Source organism: Notolepis coatsorum (assembly GCF_963971535.1).
Source record: "Notolepis coatsorum genome assembly, chromosome: 18".
Taxonomy (NCBI): Eukaryota; Metazoa; Chordata; class Actinopteri; order Aulopiformes; family Paralepididae; genus Notolepis; species Notolepis coatsorum.
In genome coordinates, this window is record NC_140182.1 from 24,129,290 (window position 1) to 24,148,272 (window position 18,983).

The following is an 18,983-nucleotide window of genomic DNA, read 5'->3' on the forward strand; positions in this document are numbered from 1 at the left end:
CATGGGTCTGACAGCCCTCACTGATATTGAGTGTCTGGTCAGTAACATGGGTCTCTCAGTCCCTCCTGCTCTGCAGTAAACACAAAATACATGTCTTGGTAGCCTATTCCTTAATGACAAGCAAGCAGTGCAAGAATGCGGAAGCATTCTACCGTAGTGGCGTGCGGTAATGCGCCTTTCATTTTCCTTCGCCCAGCGCCCAGGTGCGTGCGTGCGCCGGCGTGCTCGCGCGAGGTGCCCGCGCATGCGCATGAGATCCCGCCTTGGTTCGACACGAGCGGAGCTCAATATATATAAGTCACCGCCCCTTATTCAGTATCCAGAAATAGCTCAATTGGCAAGACTGCATGGCTGTGGATCCTATGGCTCGTTTGCTGGCGAGTTCGAATCCCATCAAAATTTTTTTTTTTAACGTGATTTTTTTTTAACGTGTATTCTTTCGCCGGTTAAGGTTAGGCATGGTTAAGGTTAAGGTTAAGGTTAGGCATTGTTTCGGAGTTGGTTAAGGTTAGAACGGTTAAGTTTAGGCGCTGTTAAGGAGCTGGTTAAGGTCAGAGTTTGTCAAAGAGAATGGCAATATTCTTTCTATGGTTAAGGTTAGGCATGGTTAAGGTTAAGGTTAGGCATTGTTTCGGAGTTGGTTAAGGTTAGAACGGTTAAGTTTAGGCGCTGTTAAGGAGCTGGTTAAGGTTAGAGTTTGTCAAAGAGAATGGCAATAGACAGCCTATTTCCGCGCGACAGCTCCCAAAGCGGGCCTGAAAAGAAAGGCGCTTTACCGTAGTGGCGTGCGGTGACGAATGCTTCCGCATTCTTGCACTGCTTGCTTGTCATTAAGGTACACGCGTCTTGGTATCCCATTCTCACTTCATCCAATCAGGAGAGAGAATTCCACACTGAAAAAATGGTCTAACAACAATAAGAAATAAAAACAAATGTGAGAAATACCAGAGCATGTATTTTGTGTTTAGTGCAAAGTGGGGGGACTGGGAGACCCATGTTACTGACCAGACACTCTATATCAGTGATGGCTGTTTACTGCAGAGCAGAAGGACTGGGAGATCCATGTTACTGACCAAACACTCTGTATCAGTGATGGCTGTTTACTGCAGAGCAGAGGGACTGGGAGACCCATGTTACTGACCAAACACTCTATATCAGTGATGGCTGTTTACTGCATAGCAGAGGGACTGGGAGTCACATGTTACTGACCAAACACTCTGTATCAGTGATGGCTGTTTACTGCATAGCAGAGGGACTGGGAGTCACATGTTACTGACCAAACACTCTATATCAGTGATGGTGGTCAGAATGTAGAGCTATTTAACACTTATTTAACAAAAGAAAACCACTTACAGCACATTTAAGTTACCCAGCGACAATCTGCTGAGCATGTGAGGCGACATGTCCTGTTAGACACTCATACAGCTGCTGCCAAGTACAACCAGTACAACCAGTAAGACCAGTAAGACCAGTACAACCAGTACAGCCAGTGCAACCAGTGCAACCAGTACAGCCACAGTACGACTGCCCCAGAGGGAAGAGGTTTTGATTCCACTGTTGACTAGAAGTCAGCCCACTGAGAGAACGTACAACAATGACTATTCAAGCGTGAAGTCATCGGGTATAAAGTCTGGAGCTGCTCCATTGACAATCAATGGAGACTGATTGTGTGTCTGACCCACAGAACGTTTGTTTGAGGTTTTATACCCAAATGAGCTGTATTCTATAGTAGTGTTGTGAGTTCTGAAACAGAAAGGGTCGACATGTGAAAATGGGCGTAGAGTTCTCCTTTAACTGCACTATAGTTATGGGAGTCTAACAGTGAAGAGGGTGAAAGAGAGGGAGAGAGAGGAGGGTGGAAGAGAGCGGGTGAGAGAGAGGGGGTGAGAGAGAGAGGGATAGAGAGAGATACAGAAAAAGGGGGGGGAGGGAGAGAGAGAGAGACAGAAAGAGAGGGAGGGAGGGAGAGAGAGAGGGGGGAGAGGGAAGATGGAGGGAGTTTTAAACGATGGGAAAAAGCTCAGGGCCAGTTCAAAGTTAAAAGTGACCATTATGATAAAGTTGTATAAAGTTCACGTGAATCACAAACATCTTTATAGTGAACAAAGACTGAAAGCAGTCAGTAGTAGCCTTAATGACCCCACGCATCAACATCGGGATGCTTCAGAGCCGCTTGTTAATATTGGAGGCTTATCATCTGCGCTGGTGTTTACATGTCAGCGCTGGTGGTTTCCAGCATTGACGGCAAAAAACTAAACAAACTTCAAAAATGCGGCTGAAAATGTTTGTTTTCCCATCTCGCGCGGCAGAGAGGCCGACATCTGCCGACGGCTTCTTCGCTCTTCAGCGGGGAGTTACACTGACGAGGAAGAGGAAGGGTTGACGAGATATCTCTGTCTTCTTCACATCGGTGTCCTCCTTCCCTCTCCTCCTGCCTCTGACAAGAGGACACTCTTTCCTCTCCTCTTGCCATTCATTCATTCATTCATTCATTCATTCATTCATTCATTCATTCATTCATTCATTCATTCATTCATTTTATTTCGTACATGGGGGTACAGTTCATCTTTGCACAATATCACCAACATCTTTTTTTTTAACATGATACACCCATGCCATGGCCGAAAAGGAGCAGGATGAAGAAAACTTATGTTTACTGCCCCCTTCCAAACTTCATATTTATTTTAACATAATGGTCAGCTCAAGTGCACTTTACAGCTTCATACCATATAATAATAATAATAATAATAATTATAATAATAATAATAATAATAATAATAATAATAATAATAATAATAATAATAATAATAATAATAATAATAATAATAATAATAATAATAATAATAATAATAATAATAATAATAATAATAATAATAATAATAATAATAATAATAATAATAATAATAATAGGTACAGGTACAGGTATGGTCAGGGTAATAGAAGAAAGACGTAAATATAGGCAATACAATTTGATCAATCTGATTATAAAAATATGAGAAAAAAATAAACAGTGTAAACAATATAATTAACTCTGAATATAAAAGCAACAAGGAGAGATCCTGGTCTGTTACCAGCAACAAGGCGAGACCCAGGAAGTTACCCAACAGGTCCACTATAGGTCTACACAGAGGGACTCCAGACCAGAGTTACCCAACAGGTCCACTATAGGTCTACACAGAGGGACTCCAGACCAGAGTTACCCAACAGGTCCACTATAGGTCTACACAGAGGGACTCCAGACCAGAGTTACCCAACAGGTCCACTATAGGTCTACACAGAGGGACTCCAGACCAGAGTTACCCAACAGGTCCAATATAGGTCTACACAGAGGGACTCCAGACCAGAGTTATCCAACACTATAGGTCTACACAGAGGGACTCCAGACCAGAGTTACCCAACACTATAGGTCTACACAGAGGGACTCCAGACCAGAGTTACCCAACACTATAGGTCTACACAGAGGGACTCCAGACCAGAGTTATCCAACACTATAGGTCTACACAGAGGGACTCCAGACCAGAGTTATCCAACACTATAGGTCTACAGAGGGACTCCAGACCAGAGTTATCCAACACTATAGGTCTACACAGAGGGACTCCAGACCAGAGTTACCCAACACTATAGGTCTACACAGAGGGACTCCAGACCAGAGTTATCCAACACTATAGGTCTACACAGAGGGACTCCAGACCAGAGTTACCCAACACTATAGGTCTACACAGAGGGACTCCAGACCAGAGTTATCCAACACTATAGGTCTACACAGAGGGACTCCAGACCAGAGTTATCCAACACTATATGTCTACACAGAGGGACTCCAGACCAGAGTTATCCAACACTATAGGTCTACACAGAGGGACTCCAGACCAGAGTTATCCAACACTATAGGTCTACACAGAGGGACTCCAGACCAGAGTTACCCAACACTATAGGTCTACACAGAGGGACTCCAGACCAGAGTTATCCAACACTATAGGTCTACACAGAGGGACTCCAGACCAGAGTTACCCAACACTATAGGTCTACACAGAGGGACTCCAGACCAGAGTTATCCAACACTATAGGTCTACACAGAGGGACTCCAGACCAGAGTTATCCAACACTATAGGTCTACACAGAGGGACTCCAGACCAGAGTTACCCAACACTATAGGTCTACACAGAGGGACTCCAGAGCAAAGGTACCAGACAGCCCACAACTCTGATTACGCCGTAATGAGAAACAAATGTAGATTGAACTGCGTAGTTTGCAGTATTGTGATGAGGTTTACAGTAATGGACTAACTTGGCCTGGTGCAGGGCAGGCTGTGGTGTGGTATCCATGGTCTCTGTTAGGTCAAGTGTCATCAATGTGACTTTACGCTGATGATGCTCTTTAGTATCACTTGCCAAATTCCACTTTTATACTACAGTATGGCTAGGGGTTGGAAAGCAGACTCCTCCTCTCCTTCCTCCTCCCCTCTTTCCTCCTACTCCTCCTCTCCTTCCTCCTACCCTCTTTCCTCCTACTCCTCCTCTCCTTCCTCCTACTCCTCCTCTCCTTCCTCCTCCCCTCTTTCCTCCTACTCCTCCTCTCCTTCCTCCTCCTCCTCCTCTCCTTCCTCCTCCCCTCTTTCCTCTTACTCCTCCTCCTCTCCTTCCTCCTACTCCTCCTCTCCTTACTCCTCCCCTCTTTCATCCTACTCCTCCTCTCCTTCCTCCTCCTCTCTTTCCTCCTACTCCTCCTCTCATTCCTCCTACTCCTCTCCTTCCTCATCCCCTCTTTCCTCCTACTCCTCCTCTCCTTCCTCCTCCTCTCTTTCCTCCTACTCCCCCTATCATTCCTCCCACTCCTCTCCTTCCTCCTCCCCTCCGTCCTCCTCCTCCCCCTATCATTCCTCCTCCCCTCTTTCCTCCTCCCGTCTTCCCTCCTACTCCCCCTATCATTCCTCCTCCTCGTTCTTCCTACTCCTCCTTTCCTTCTTCCCCCTCTCCTTCCTCCTCCTCTCCTTCCTCATCCTCTTCTTCATCCTCATCCCTTTCCTCCTCCCCTCCTTCCCCCTCCTTTCTTTCCTTCTCCTATCCTTCTCTCCTTCCTCCTCCTCTTCTTCCCACAACATTTAATTATTTGATCCAGATGTGTTTGAATCTCAGAAGGATACACACACACACACACACACACACACACACACACACACACACACACACACACACACACACAAACACACACACACACACACACACACACACACACACACACACACACAAAACCCTCCCATATGCCGTGCAGGCATGGATGCACGTATGCAACCCCCCCCCCCCCCCCCCCCCCCCCCCATGTGTTTGAGTCTCAGAAGGATACACACACACACACACACACACACACACACACACACACACACACACACACACACACACACACACACACACACACACACACACACACACACACACACACACACACACACACACACACACACACACACACACACACACACACACACACACACACACACACACACACACAACTCTGTGTCAACAGCCTGCTAAATAGACTATATTAGGCAGTGAATGGAACCATCAATGAATGGAACCTTGATCAAAAGATAAAATACCACAACCTCCTCCTCCTGTTCTCTAATCCATCCTCAGGCCCTCTATTTAGCCATTCAGCTTGTAATTTATTTCTGTCAATGTGCTGGTTCTGTAGGACTGGGTCAGTCAACATCCTTGAAAATATTTTCACCTAACTTCGGTCTAAAGAGTCAGCACCATGGACAGGTGTGCTAAAAAATTATTTATTTGGGGATGACATAACAAACAAATAATTCAATGACGAAAGATAGTGACAAAAACAAAGGATGCAATGTGTCATGAAAATATGAATTAAGCAAGCTCTATACATTACGAAATAAACTAAATACAATACAAAATAAACTAAATACAAATGGTGAAAAATACTGTTATGTCTAAGAGCTTCCCTCTCCCTCGGGTTTATGTTTTCCCTTCCTGATATCTGTCAACAGCACTGCCAGGTGCAAACTGCTCCACGAGCCAACTGCGCTGACAGATATCAGGAGCAAATTGCTCACCTATGGGCATGTTTGCACTAGTATATCATCCGCGCAATATCTTTAGTGAATAGCTCGCAAAGACGGAGCAAATAGCGGGCGCTAATCGTGCGCAGTTAAGGGTGCTATTAGCGTGCACAATCCATTCTTGTGTCTCAAAAAGGTATATCCACTCAATCCTGTCAAAAGCGTTCTCAGCATCCAATGACAAGGATTGAGTGATCCTTGGCATTCCGTTTTGCATACAAAATATTCTGCCCAACACGAATCCATTTGGATCATTATTAATCAAGAGTGGGATGGATGTTTCTATCTGCCTAGTCAGGGCCTTACAAAGTATTTTGGTGTCATATGACGTCATCAACGACACGACTACGAAGCGTCATAAGGACAGTTAGTAGACAGACAACTATATGAGGGTCATTCACAGACAAGAAATCAATCACAAGACGTTCTCACACTCGTCAAACTGACATCAACATGACCTTAAACTCCACTGAATCTGTTACGCTGTCCTTCCATGCTTCCAGAAAAAGTGTGTGTGTGTGTGCGTACGTGTGTGTGTGCAGCCTGTGTGTGTGTGTGTGTGTGTCTGTGTGTGTGTGTGTGTGTGTGTGTGTGTGTGTGTGTGTGTGTGTGCGTGCGTGCATGCGCGTGTGTGTGTGCGTGCGTGCGTGCATGCGTGTGTGTGTGTGTGCAGCCTACTTGGACTGTTTCCCCAGTGTGAGTGTTTTGTACTTGACACTGCCAGACTTCCCTCAGAGGAGATGGGCTTACTCCAGATCACTTCCTCTCCTCTCCCCTCCTCGCATCTCCTCTCCTCTCCTTCCCTCTTCTCTTTTCTTCTCCCCTCTTCTCTTCTCTTTTCCTCTCTTCTCTTTTCCTATCTTCTCTTCTCTTCTCTTCTCTTCTCTTCTCTTCTCTCTCTCTTCTATCCTCTCCTCTTCTCTCTTCTCCTCTTATAATCTATACTATCCTCTCCTCTTCTCTCCTTGTCTCTTTTCCTCTCTTCTCTCATCGTCTCTTCTCTTCTCTTCTATCCTCTCCTCTTCTCTCCTCTTATAATCTATTCTATCCTCTCCTCTTCTCTCCTTGTCTCTTTTCCTCTCTTCCCTTCCCTTCTATTCCCTCCTCTCCTCTCCTCTCCTCTCCTCTCCTCTCCTCTCCTCTCCTCTCCTCTTCTCTTCTCTTCTCTTCTCTTCTCTCTTCTCTTCTCTTCTCTTCTCTTCTCTTCTCTTCTCTTCTCTTCTCTTCTCTTCTCTTCTCTTCTCTTCTCTTCTCTTCTCTTCTCTTCTCTTCTCTTCTCTTCTCATGGTCCATGGCCCCTCAGGGCTGAGTGGAGGTAGGCCTCATGGTCCATGGCCCCTCAGGGCTGAGTGGAGGTAGGCCTCATGGTCCCTGGTTCCTCAGGGCTGAGTGGAGGTAGGCCTCATGGTCCCTGGTTCCTCCATGACTGAGTGGAGGTAGCCCTCATGGTCCCTGATTCCTCAGGGCTGAGTGGAGGTAGGCCTCATGGTCCCTGGTTCCTCAGGGCTGAGTGGAGGTAGGCCTCATGGTCCCTGGTTCCTCCATGACTGAGTGGAGGTAGGCCTCATGGTCCCTGGTTCCTCCATGACTGAGTGACGGTAGGCCTCATGGTCCCTGGTTCCTCAGGGCTGAGTGGAGGTAGGCCTCATGGTCCCTGGTTCCTCCATGACTGAGTGGAGGTAGGCCTCATGGTCCCTGGTTCCTCCATGACAGAACGGGAGGTAGGCCTCATGGTCCCTGGAGGTAGGCCTCATGGTCCATGGCCCCTCAGAGCTGAGTGGAGGTAGGCCTCATGGTCCATGGCCCCTCAGAGCTGAGTGGAGGTAGGCCTCATGGTCCCTGGTTCCTCCATGACAGAACGGGAGGTAGGCCTCATGGTCCCTGGAGGTAGGCCTCATGGTCCATGGCCCCTCAGAGCTGAGTGCAGGTAGGCCTCATGGTCCATGGCCCCTCAGAGCTGAGTGGAGGTAGGCCTCATGGTCCCTGGTTCCTCCGGGCTGGGTGCTCCAGTGGGCGTCTGCCCAGCAACCTCCAGGGCCCAGAGCACACAAGCTGGTTCCCTGAAGTCTTGTTATTGTTGTTGTTGTCACTGACCTACTTCCTCACTGATCATCAACATGTGTGTGTGTGTGTGTGTGTGTGTGTGTGTGTGTGTGTGTGTGTGTGTGTGTGTGTGTGTGTGCGTGCGTGCGTGCGTGCGTGCGTGCGTGCGTGCGTGTGCGTGCGTGCGTGCATGGTGGCAATGTGTATCAAGCTATTTGCGTTTTGTGTGGCTGCTTGTAGTGATGTAAAACAAATTCCAATGGCATCTAACAATATTAAAGAATCAAGAATTACTCAAAAAAATTCTCAAAGATTATTCGTTCATGGTTAACTCCTCTTGGAGGCGTGACTTTGACTATACAGGTTGTTATTATGGTTAACTCCTCTTGGAGGCGTGACTTTGTCTATACAGGTTGTTATATATGGTTAACTCCTCTTGGAGGCGTGACTTTGACTATACAGGTTGTTATTTATAACACAATCTGCATGCTGGTTTTAGTTTTTGATCTTTTGTGATGTTTCTCCTTGACTTGAAGAGTCAAGCACATGGGGGCTATTCCACGTGATCTCGGGCTATACTAATACATTTGATTTGACTTGATTTATAATATACATCAGTGTTATGTACCAGACCGATGGCACTTGGCCGTCTGGAATGTCCCCAGTCCCTGAACCCAGTCCCAGCCCTTGATCTTGAGTGGCAGTGCTAGTTGAGAAGGTGGATATCAGGACCTGAAATTAATACCAGCTATCAGTCACATGCTGGTAGCCTACGCCCTACTGTAGGGCCTACAGTATCTTGCCAGCCTACACTATCTTGCCTTCTACCCTCTACTCAATTCAATTAAATTCAATTCAAATGGGCTTTATTGACATGGGGAAACATACGTTTACATTGCCAAAGCCAAACAAAACAAAACAAAACAATCAAACAGAGAAATCAGAAGAAATCGGTACAGTACAGAAGGATTTTTTTTGTGTGATTGACAGTCTGTATGGGGGTTGTATTCCGTTGGATGTCCTTTTCTTGTCACAGCAGCTCACACATCTCGCTGCTGTGTTTGCACATTGTTGTATTTCACCCAGTAGGTATGGGAGTTTTGAGTTATTTTCAAATGTTTTCAAAATCTCTTTGGGTGTTTGCAATTTGTGGGAAGTATATGTCTCTGATGTCTTGTATTGGTATAGTGGGCAGGTTGTTAAGAAGTGTAGGTCGGTTTCCACCTTTTCTTGTGTGCAGTGGGAGCACAGTCTGTCTTCTCTTGGGAGCCAGGTCTGCCTATGGCGGCCTTCCTCGATGGCTAGGCTGTGCTCGCTGAGTCTGTACCTAGTCAAGGATCTTCTTAGTTTTGGGTCAGTCACAGTGCTCAGGTATTCTGCCACTGTGTACTCTCTGTTTAGGGCCAAATAGTTTTTGGGTTGATTCTTTCCAATGTGTCAGATCGTTTTCTTTTTGTTTTCTTATAATTTGGTTTAGTCCAGTGTGGTTTCTGTGTGGTGGCTCTGTTTGTGTTTGTGAGCAGAGTCCCAGAACCATCTGGCTGAGTGGGCATCTCTCAAGGGTCTCTCTGTAGGTGAGGGCTTTTCTCTACTCTCTACTCTACTCTCTTCTCTCTACTCTCTCTCTCTACTCTCTACTCTCTACTCTCTTCTCTACTCTCTTCTCTACTCTCTACTCTCTACTCTCTACTCTCTACTCTCTACTCTCTCTACTCTGAACACTACCGTTTCCCTGCATGGACTCCCCCAGTAGAGGTATGCTAACTTTAGCCAGAGGACTTCCCCAGTAATCTATCCCCAGTGAGACTCACGACAGGGTTGAGTGAGGTCTGTGAAATATAGCCACACACACACACATGCACGCACACACACACACACACACACACACACACACACACACACACACACACACACACACACACACACACACACACACACACACACACACACACACACACACACACACACACACACACACACACACACACACACACACACACACACACACACACTTGAATATGTACACACACACTCACATACTCTCATGTGTTAGTTCCTCACAAACACATTAATAGGGTTGGATGTCATCATATCATCTTATTGATTCCGATTCCAATCCCGATTCTGCATATCGGATATGGTTATTTTATGCCAATTATCTCCTGGCCGTTGTGCTGCCCTACTGTCGGTCTGGGGAGGGTGTAGACTACCACATGCTGCCCTACTGTAGGTCTGGGGAGGGTGTAGACTACCACATGCTGCCCTACTGTCGGTCTGGGGAGGGTGTAGACTACCACATGTTGCCCTACTGTCGGTCTTTGGAGGGTGTCGACTACCACATGCTGCCCTACTGTCGGTCTGGGGAGGGTGTAGACTACCACATGCTGCCCTACTGTCGGTCTGGGGAGGGTGTAGACTACCACATGTTGCCCTACTGTCAGTCTTGGGAGGGTGTAGATTACCACATGCTGCCCTACTGTCGGTCTGGGGAGGGTGTAGACTACCACATGCTGCCCTACTGTTGTCAGTCTTGGGAGGGTGTATATTACCACATGCTGCCCTACTGTAGGTCTGGGGAGGGTGTAGACTACCACATGCTGCCCTACTGTAGGTCTGGGGAGGGTGTAGACTACCGCATGTTGCCCTACTGTTGGTCTGGGGAGGGTGTAGACTACCACATGCTGCCCTACTGTAGGTCTGGGGAGGGTGTAGACTACCACATGCTGCCCTACTGTCGGTCTGGGGAGGGTGTAGTGTAGACTACCACATGCTGCCCTACTGTAGATCTGGGGAGGGTGTAGACTACCACATGCTGCCCTACTGTAGGTCTGGGGAGGGTGTAGACTACCACATGCTGCCCTACTGTTGGTCTGGGGAGGGTGTAGACTATCACATGCTGCCCTACTGTAGGTCTGGGGAGGGTGTAGACTACCACATGCTGCCCTACTGTAGGTCTGGGGAGGGTGTAGACTACCACATGCTGCCCTACTGTTGGTCTGGGGAGGGTGTAGACTACCACATGCTGCCCTACTGTAGGTCTGGGGAGGGTGTAGAGTAGACTACCACATGTTGCCCTACTGTAGGTCTGGGGAGGGTGTAGACTACCACATGCTGCCCTACTGTAGGTCTGGGGAGGGTGTAGACTACCACATGCTGCCCTACTGTAGGTCTGGGGAGGGTGTAGAGTAGACTACCACATGTTGCCCTACTGTAGGTCTGGGGAGGGTGTAGACTACCACATGCTGCCCTACTGTAGGTCTGGGGAGGGTGTAGACTACCACATGTTGCCCTACTGTCGGTCTGGGGAGGGTGTAGACTACCACATGTTGCCCTACTGTCGGTCTGGGGAGGGTGTAGACTACCACATGCTGCCCTACTGTCGGTCTGGGGAGGGTGTAGACTACCACATGTTGCCCTACTGTCGGTCTGGGGAGGGTGTAGACTACCACATGTTGCCCTACTGTCGGTATGGGGAGGGTGTAGACTACCACATGCTGCCCTACTGTCAGTCTGGGGAGGGTGTAGACTACCACATGCTGCCCTACTGTCAGTCTTGAGAGGGTGTAGACTACCACATGCTGCCCTACTGTCTGTCTGGGGAGGGTGTAGACTACCACATGTTGCCCTACTGTCAGTCTGGGGAGGGTGTAGACTACCACATGCTGCCCTACTGTCGGTCTGGGGAGGGTGTAGACTACCACATGTTGCTCTACTGTCGGTCTGGGGAGGGTGTAGACTACCACATGCTGGTTCTATTCACAAAGCCACCATGGGGGGGGGGGGGGGGGGTTCCCTCGCGGACTGGTTTTCTGATGCTGGGATCATCACAAAGGCATGTTGTATGATGGGGTTCGGTAAAATACACGTTACCTTTGTCAGCAGGTCTGCCAAAACCCTGTCCACTCTTGCTCTGAAGTGTTTGAGTCAGAACAGGAACAATTTAAATAAATAACGTTAGTTGGCTCTGGCAGCGCCAACAGATCCATAACGTTACATCCTCAGCCTGTTTGAAAATACTAGAATCCAACATAGTCTGGTGAAAATGCACCTTACGTTACGGATGGATCGTCACCGTTTGTCCTCTTCATAATAATCTCCAATAGTTTGCTCTAGGCGATCGCCATTGCCGGACGATAGTTGGCTCTAGTCTGGAGTGCTCTGGAATGCGACTACCGTGGAGCAGTGAACAGATAACGGTACATGATCGGCCGGTTTGACTATAGTATTTTTATGATTTACCAGAAGTGCTGAGTCCAATGTAGTCTGGTGAAAACGCACCTTATCACCTATAAGTGTGATAGTTTTGTCCTCTTCATAATAATCTCCAATAGTTCACTCCAGTGTCGCCATTGCCGAGGCAGTTTGCAGTGGCTACTGTGGCCAGTGAGTGAGCAACCCCCCCCCGCCCACAGGAAACTAGCCCAGTGCCACCTATCGGGATTCGATCGTCATTTCAATTCTAATTATGTTAGGGTTACCAGGCAGGATCACACACAAGGTCGGGCGGACTGTTTAGTATGATAATAATAAATAAAAAACATAAAAACGAGTATATCGTTTTTGGCGTCCAATGAGTTAATGGGGTCTCAATGTGGATGAACTGGAGGTGGTCTGTGAATTAACTTATCGGTAGCCTAGAGGGTCACTGTTTGACAGCATTACAGATTCTGGCTTTAAGTAAACAGGAAGTCTCTGCTCACACACTTTGCTGATGCAACCAGGTAAACAGTGATGTCACACCAGGTAAACAGTGATGTCACACCAGGTAAACAGTGATGTCACACCAGGTAAACCGTGATGTCACACCAGGTCTCAGCAGTAGGTCAATGCGACAGCAGAAGATTCCAACATCAAATTTTGTATCAAACCCACGCCTCGCATCTCAGTAACCAACCCCTGCCCCCCCCGCCCCCAAACACACTGACACACACACACACAGGGACACACGGACACACACATGGACACGCACACAGTGTCAGTGTCTGTAAATGGATACCTCCAAACAACTGTCATGTTGCCATCATCAGCACTTGGAGCACTGACTGTACGAACTCAGAATATTCTGCTCCCTCTCCCTCTCTCTCTCTCTCTCTCTCTCTCTCTCTCTCTCTCTCTCTCTCTCTCTCTCTCTCTCTCTCTCTCTCTCTCTCTCTCTCTCTCTCTCTCTCTCTCTCTCTCTCTCTTTGAATAACTAAACTCCCAGACCTTGAATAACTAAACTCCCAGATCCTTGAATAACTACCAGCCGGGTCCCGAGCCTCCTGAGACCTGAGACCTGAGACCTGAGACCTGAGACCTTCCTGAATGGGATGGTTATCTATTTACATTAATATCCAACATGCAGCAAGCATAACATCCACCAGGTAAACACACCGCACGCACGCACGCACGCACACACACACACACACACACACACACACACACACACACACACACACACACACACACACACACACACACACACACACACACACACACACACACACACACACACACACACACACACACACACACACACGCACACACACGCACGCACACGCACGCACACACGCACACACACACACACGACGGGGAGCTTGTGGTGTTCAGAGGCGTTCAAAGGATGTGATGGATGGCAGGGGTGTAAAAAGTACCCAGAAATTATACTTAAGTGAAAGTATGGGTACCGTCTCAAAATCGTACTCAAGTAAAAGTCAGAGTATCTGGCTAAAACACACTTGAGTAAAAGTTAAAAGGTTTCTACTTTTAAATGTACTTAAGTACTAAAAAGTAAAAGTAACGTTTTTTTTTTATTCCGGGGCAATGAAATTTTCCATTTCGTCCTCTTCATCACTCGTACTATCGTTTGTGGCCATCCTCTGTATAGCTTGTCACTCTGACTGTCTATTCTTCTGATAGCAGGTGTTTAATCAAAGATCCCTGCTTTCTAGTCTTGCACAAGGACCAATCAGCAGGGGTATGGGCGGGTTCATTTTCCATTGATGGGGATTTGATTGGCTGTTTTTAAATAAAGAGCGGCCGCAGGATTTAATAGCGTTAACGTTAGGTCGGCCAGAGAACACAATATACTAATAAAAAATGGACCTGCGGGATTGTACTTATTACTTGTAGGTCTGCATTTTAATGTAATATTTTTTCTCTGAAATGTAATTGAGTAAAAGTACAAGTATACAAACCTAATAATACTTGAGTAAGTAAACAAATCCCCAAAAACAGTTCTTAAGTATTGTAACGAAGTACGATTACTCAAGTACTTTACACCCCTGGTGGACGGTCCATGTTCAGAGGCGTTTCACAGGATGTGATGGATGGTCCACGTTCCCTCCCTGGTGGGGAGACATGGAAACAAGGTGGAACAGTAATGTCTGACTTCCTCCACCGCAGGGCACAGACAGGAGGCGTGTTCTGTCACACGTGGTCACCCGCGGTTACAGGCAGCCATGTCGGAAGAAATAGAACTTTTGCTGAAAGGCCTCTATTGAATAACAATGGATTTACAATGAATTCTCTGTTATTACTGGTTGATATGAGTTTGATACATCGTTTGATTTTGGTTTGCGTTCACACTGCCATTTATTTAGCTAACCTAGTTTGTAAACAAAGGACATGCAGTCGCCAAGCCGTTCATTCTATTGCACAGATAATTTTTGGGAAAATCCCGCCGCGCACACACACACTCTCTCGCATGCTCGCTCGCACACACACGCTCTCACACACTCGCTCTCTCATGCTCGCTCGCACACACACACACACTCTCTCTCAGTCACTCGCTCGCACATACACACACACGCTCGCACACACTCGCTCTCTCAGTCGCTCGCTCGCTTGCACACACACACACACACACGCTCGTGCACACTCGCTCTCTCAGTCGCTCGCTCGCTCGCACACACACACTCGCTCTCTCAGTTGCTCGCTCGCACACACACGCTCTCTCAGTCGCTCGCTCACACACGCACACACACACTCGCTCTCTCAGTCGCTCGCTCGCACACGCACACACACGCTCGCACACACTCGCTCTCTCAGTCACTCGCTTGCACACACACACACACGCTCGCCCACACTCGCTCTCTCAGTTGCTCGCTCGCACACACACGCTCGCACACACATGCTCTCTCAGTCGCTCGCTCGCACCAAACCGTACCTAAGGAAAATTGGCTTAATTGCAAGAAAGTAATAGACAGTTATGATATTACATTCTGCATAATTCGTATGCAAAATATTGTGGTTCCCTGCTTTAGTCTGTTGACACATTTCTATACTATAAATGCTTGTGTAGTCCTGTGTCATACCTAAATGTCATATAACTGAATTGTATAGAAACAACTCACCAAAAGTGACTATTGCACAACTGATTTGTCAAAAAAAATCCACCAAGGGGGGGAAACCCCCTCCTCGCCATACCTTGCCTTTTACTGAAATGACGTTACTGCCTTAGTGGATGCTAGCTGCTCTGTTCTCTATAGTCAACTAACACCTACAGACCTGAACTGCATCCAAAACAAACAGAGGATGGAAAACAAATTACTGATAGACAGAAAGAAGAAGGAAAGAAAGAAAGAAAGAAAGAAAGAAAGAAAGAAAGAAAGAAAGAAAGAAAGAAAGAAAGAAAGAAAGAAAGAAAGAAAGAAAGAAAGAAAGAAAGAAAGAAAGAAAGAAAGAAAGAAAGAAAGAAAGAAAGAAAGAAAGAAAGAAAGAAAGAAAGAAAGAGAGAAAGAAAGAAAGAGGAATGGATGTGAAAGAAAGAAACCAATATGGAAATGTCTTTAGATCAAAAGAAAAATGGAAGAGGAAAAAGAGACAGAAGAGAGGAATAAAGAGACAGACAGGAGGAGGTATGGATGGAGAGACAGACAGGAGGAGGTATGGAGAGACAGACAGGAGGAGGTATGGAGAGACAGACAGGAGGGGGTATGGATGGAGGGACAGACAGGAGGAGGTATGGAGAGACAGACAGGAGGAGGTATGGAGAGACAGACAGGAGGAGGTATGGAGAGACAGACAGGAGGAGGTATGGATGGAGAGACAGACAGGAGGAGGTATGGAGAGACAGACAGGAGGAGGTATGGAGAGACAGACAGGAGGTATGGATGGAGAGACAGACATGAGGAGGTATGGAGGGACAGACAGGAGGAGGAATGGAGAGACAGACAGGAGGAGGAGGTATGGATGGAGAGACAGACAGGAGGAGGTATGGATGGAGAGACAGACAGGAGGAGGTATGGAGAGACAGACAGGAGGAGGTATGAAGAGACAGACAGGAGGAGGTATGGATGGAGAGACAGACAGGAGGAGGTATGGAGAGACAGACAGGAGGAGGTATGAAGAGACAGACAGGAGGAGGTATGGATGGAGAGACAGACAGGAGGAGGTATGGAGAGACAGACAGGAGGAGGTATGAAGAGACAGACAGGAGGAGGTATGGATGGAGAGACAGACAGGAGGAGGTATGGAGAGACAGACAGGAGGAGGTATGGATGGAGAGACAGACAGGAGGAGGTATGGAGGGACAGACAGACAGGAGGAGGTATGGATGGAGAGACAGACAGGAGGAGGTATGGAGAGACAGACAGGAGGAGGTATGGAGAGACAGACCGGAGGAGGTATGGATGGAGAGACAGACAGGAGGAGGTATGGAGGGACAGACAGGAGGAGGAATGGAGAGACAGACAGGAGGAGGAGGTATGGATGGAGAGACAGACAGGAGGAGGTATGGAGGGACAGACAGGAGGAGGTGGTATGGATGGAGACAGACAGGAGGAGGTATGGAGGGACAGACAGGAGGAGGTATGGAGAGACAGACAGGAGGAGGAGGTATGGATGGGGGGACAGGATGGAGAGAGACAGGAGGAGGGACAGACAGGTATGGACTCACGTCTTCGTCCTTCTCCAGCTCCAGCCCCATGTCCCGCAGGTTCCCCTCGAACTCCTCCCTGTGGAACCTCTTGTCGTCCTCGTGGTAGTCCATGCTCTCCCCGTGGCCCCCGCCCCCCCGCTCCACGTCCCGGCCGCCGCCGCTGGGGGCGGCCACTGGCGAGGAGGGGGGCGAGGGCGGGGACGAGTCCCCCTGGTGGTGGGGCGGGGGTTGTTGGCCCGGGGGTTGTTGGCCCTGGGGCTCCTTGCCCGCGGGTTGTTGGCCCTGGGGCTCCTTGCCCGGGGGTTGTTGGCCCTGGGGCTCCTTGCCCGGGGGTTGTTGGCCAGAGGCCTCCTTGCCCAGGGTCTCTTTACCTGGGGTCTCCTTGCCCGGGGGCTGCTTGTCCTGCTTGCCCCGGTGCACGGCGGCGGCAGCGGCGGCCAGGCGGGTGCGGGTGCCCCGGCGCAGGCTGCGGGCCAGGGCGTTGTGGGTGAGCAGCCGGGAGGACTGGCGGCTGTGGCGTCCGGCGGCGGGCTTCTTCACCTGGTAGGTGAGCACGTAGTCCACGCGGCGCTGCCCGTCCTGGAAGTACAGGCCCTGCTGGCACCGGGTGTTCTCCTCAGGGGTCAGGGCCTTCAGCAGCTGGGAGCGGGGGGCAGAGAGACGGGGAGGGACGGGCATTTAGCACGGCAGCCACCTGGAGCCCGGGTGTGTGTACACAGTCAATCTTGCAGTGTCAAGTTAACACTATTCCCGAGTTTATTTGGTCCCACTCAGAATTGGTGTTAAATTGACTATTGCTCTTGTGTAAGAGTTAAATGAACTCTAAATAGAGTAAAAACTTAACACTTGCTTTTAAGTGTTTACTCTATTTAGAGTTAATTTAACTCTTGCACAAGAGCACGAGTGTGTGTGCTTCTCTTTGTGTGTGTGTGCGGTATGTAGATGTCTCTTTGTGTGGGTGCAATGTTTAGGTCAGGGGTTGCACAACCACATGCATAGGTAGGTAGGTGTGTGTGTGGTGTGGTGTGTGTGTGTGTGTGTGTGTGTGTGTGTGTGTGTGTGTGTGTGTGTGTGTGTGCGTGCGTGCGTGCGTGCGTGCGTGCGTGCGTGCGTGCTCAAAAAAGTTATATATAACACATTACTTAAAAGTAACAAATTACTTCACATACTACTCCCAGGGGAAAGTAATTAAATACACTCATTACTCATTGCTGTACCTTTTCTTTACACCTAAAACTGCGATGTGTCCTAAAAATATTTCTCACTCAGTGGCCAGGAGGTGGAGGTGTGTTGTGCCAGACGGTGTCTAGAGCCAGAGATCTTACGAGGGTGTAAACATATTTACTGTAAGTGGATGAAGATAATAATAATAATAATAATAATAATAATAATAATAATAATAATAATAATAATAATAATAATAATAATAATAATAATAATAATAATAATAATAATAATAATAATAAACTGTATTTGTATAGCACCTTTCATACAGAAACTGCAGCTCAAAGTGCTTCACAGCAGAAAAAAGACAGGCATAAAATGAGCACATAAAGTGCAGACGTATAAAAATCACAATAATTGAAGAAAGTCGCCACATTTGACTAAAATGCTGTTAACATCTTATGTGTCATAGTTTTGCCATTGTGGTATAATACAGTATCTGAGGAATAATTCCTTCCTTTTTAGACGCCGTATTAAGGCACAATAGAGCAACTCTTCAGTGGAAAAAACTAAAACCTTGCAAGCAAATAAATAAATGCACCTCATTAGCTTGACATTTTAGTCAGATGTTAGCTTGACATTTTAGTCAGATGTTAACTTGACATTTTCAAATACAATGGCAGCCTCATGGTGATGGTGAATCGGCAGTTGGAACCCTGACAGACTGGAATGGTCCGTTAACAAGTTAAGTCCCACCCACGTAGGACACCGGAACTGTTCCATTTCCATCCCATTGGCACTTCATCTTCCTTTAATTCAGTATCTTTGATATACGAACCT

General features: G+C 47.7%; 1 protein-coding gene across 1 annotated transcript in view; it reads right to left on the bottom strand.

Annotated features, from left to right (window-relative positions):
- LOC311245275 (anoctamin-1-like) overlaps positions 1–18,983 on the bottom strand; it is a 167,448-nt gene that overhangs the window by 104,208 nt on the left and 44,257 nt on the right. Inside the window, exon 2 of the mRNA XM_084335111.1 lies at positions 16,998–17,618. Within this exon, the coding sequence (XP_084191237.1) occupies positions 16,998–17,618 (621 nt within the window). The remainder of the gene's footprint in view (positions 1–16,997; positions 17,619–18,983) is intronic.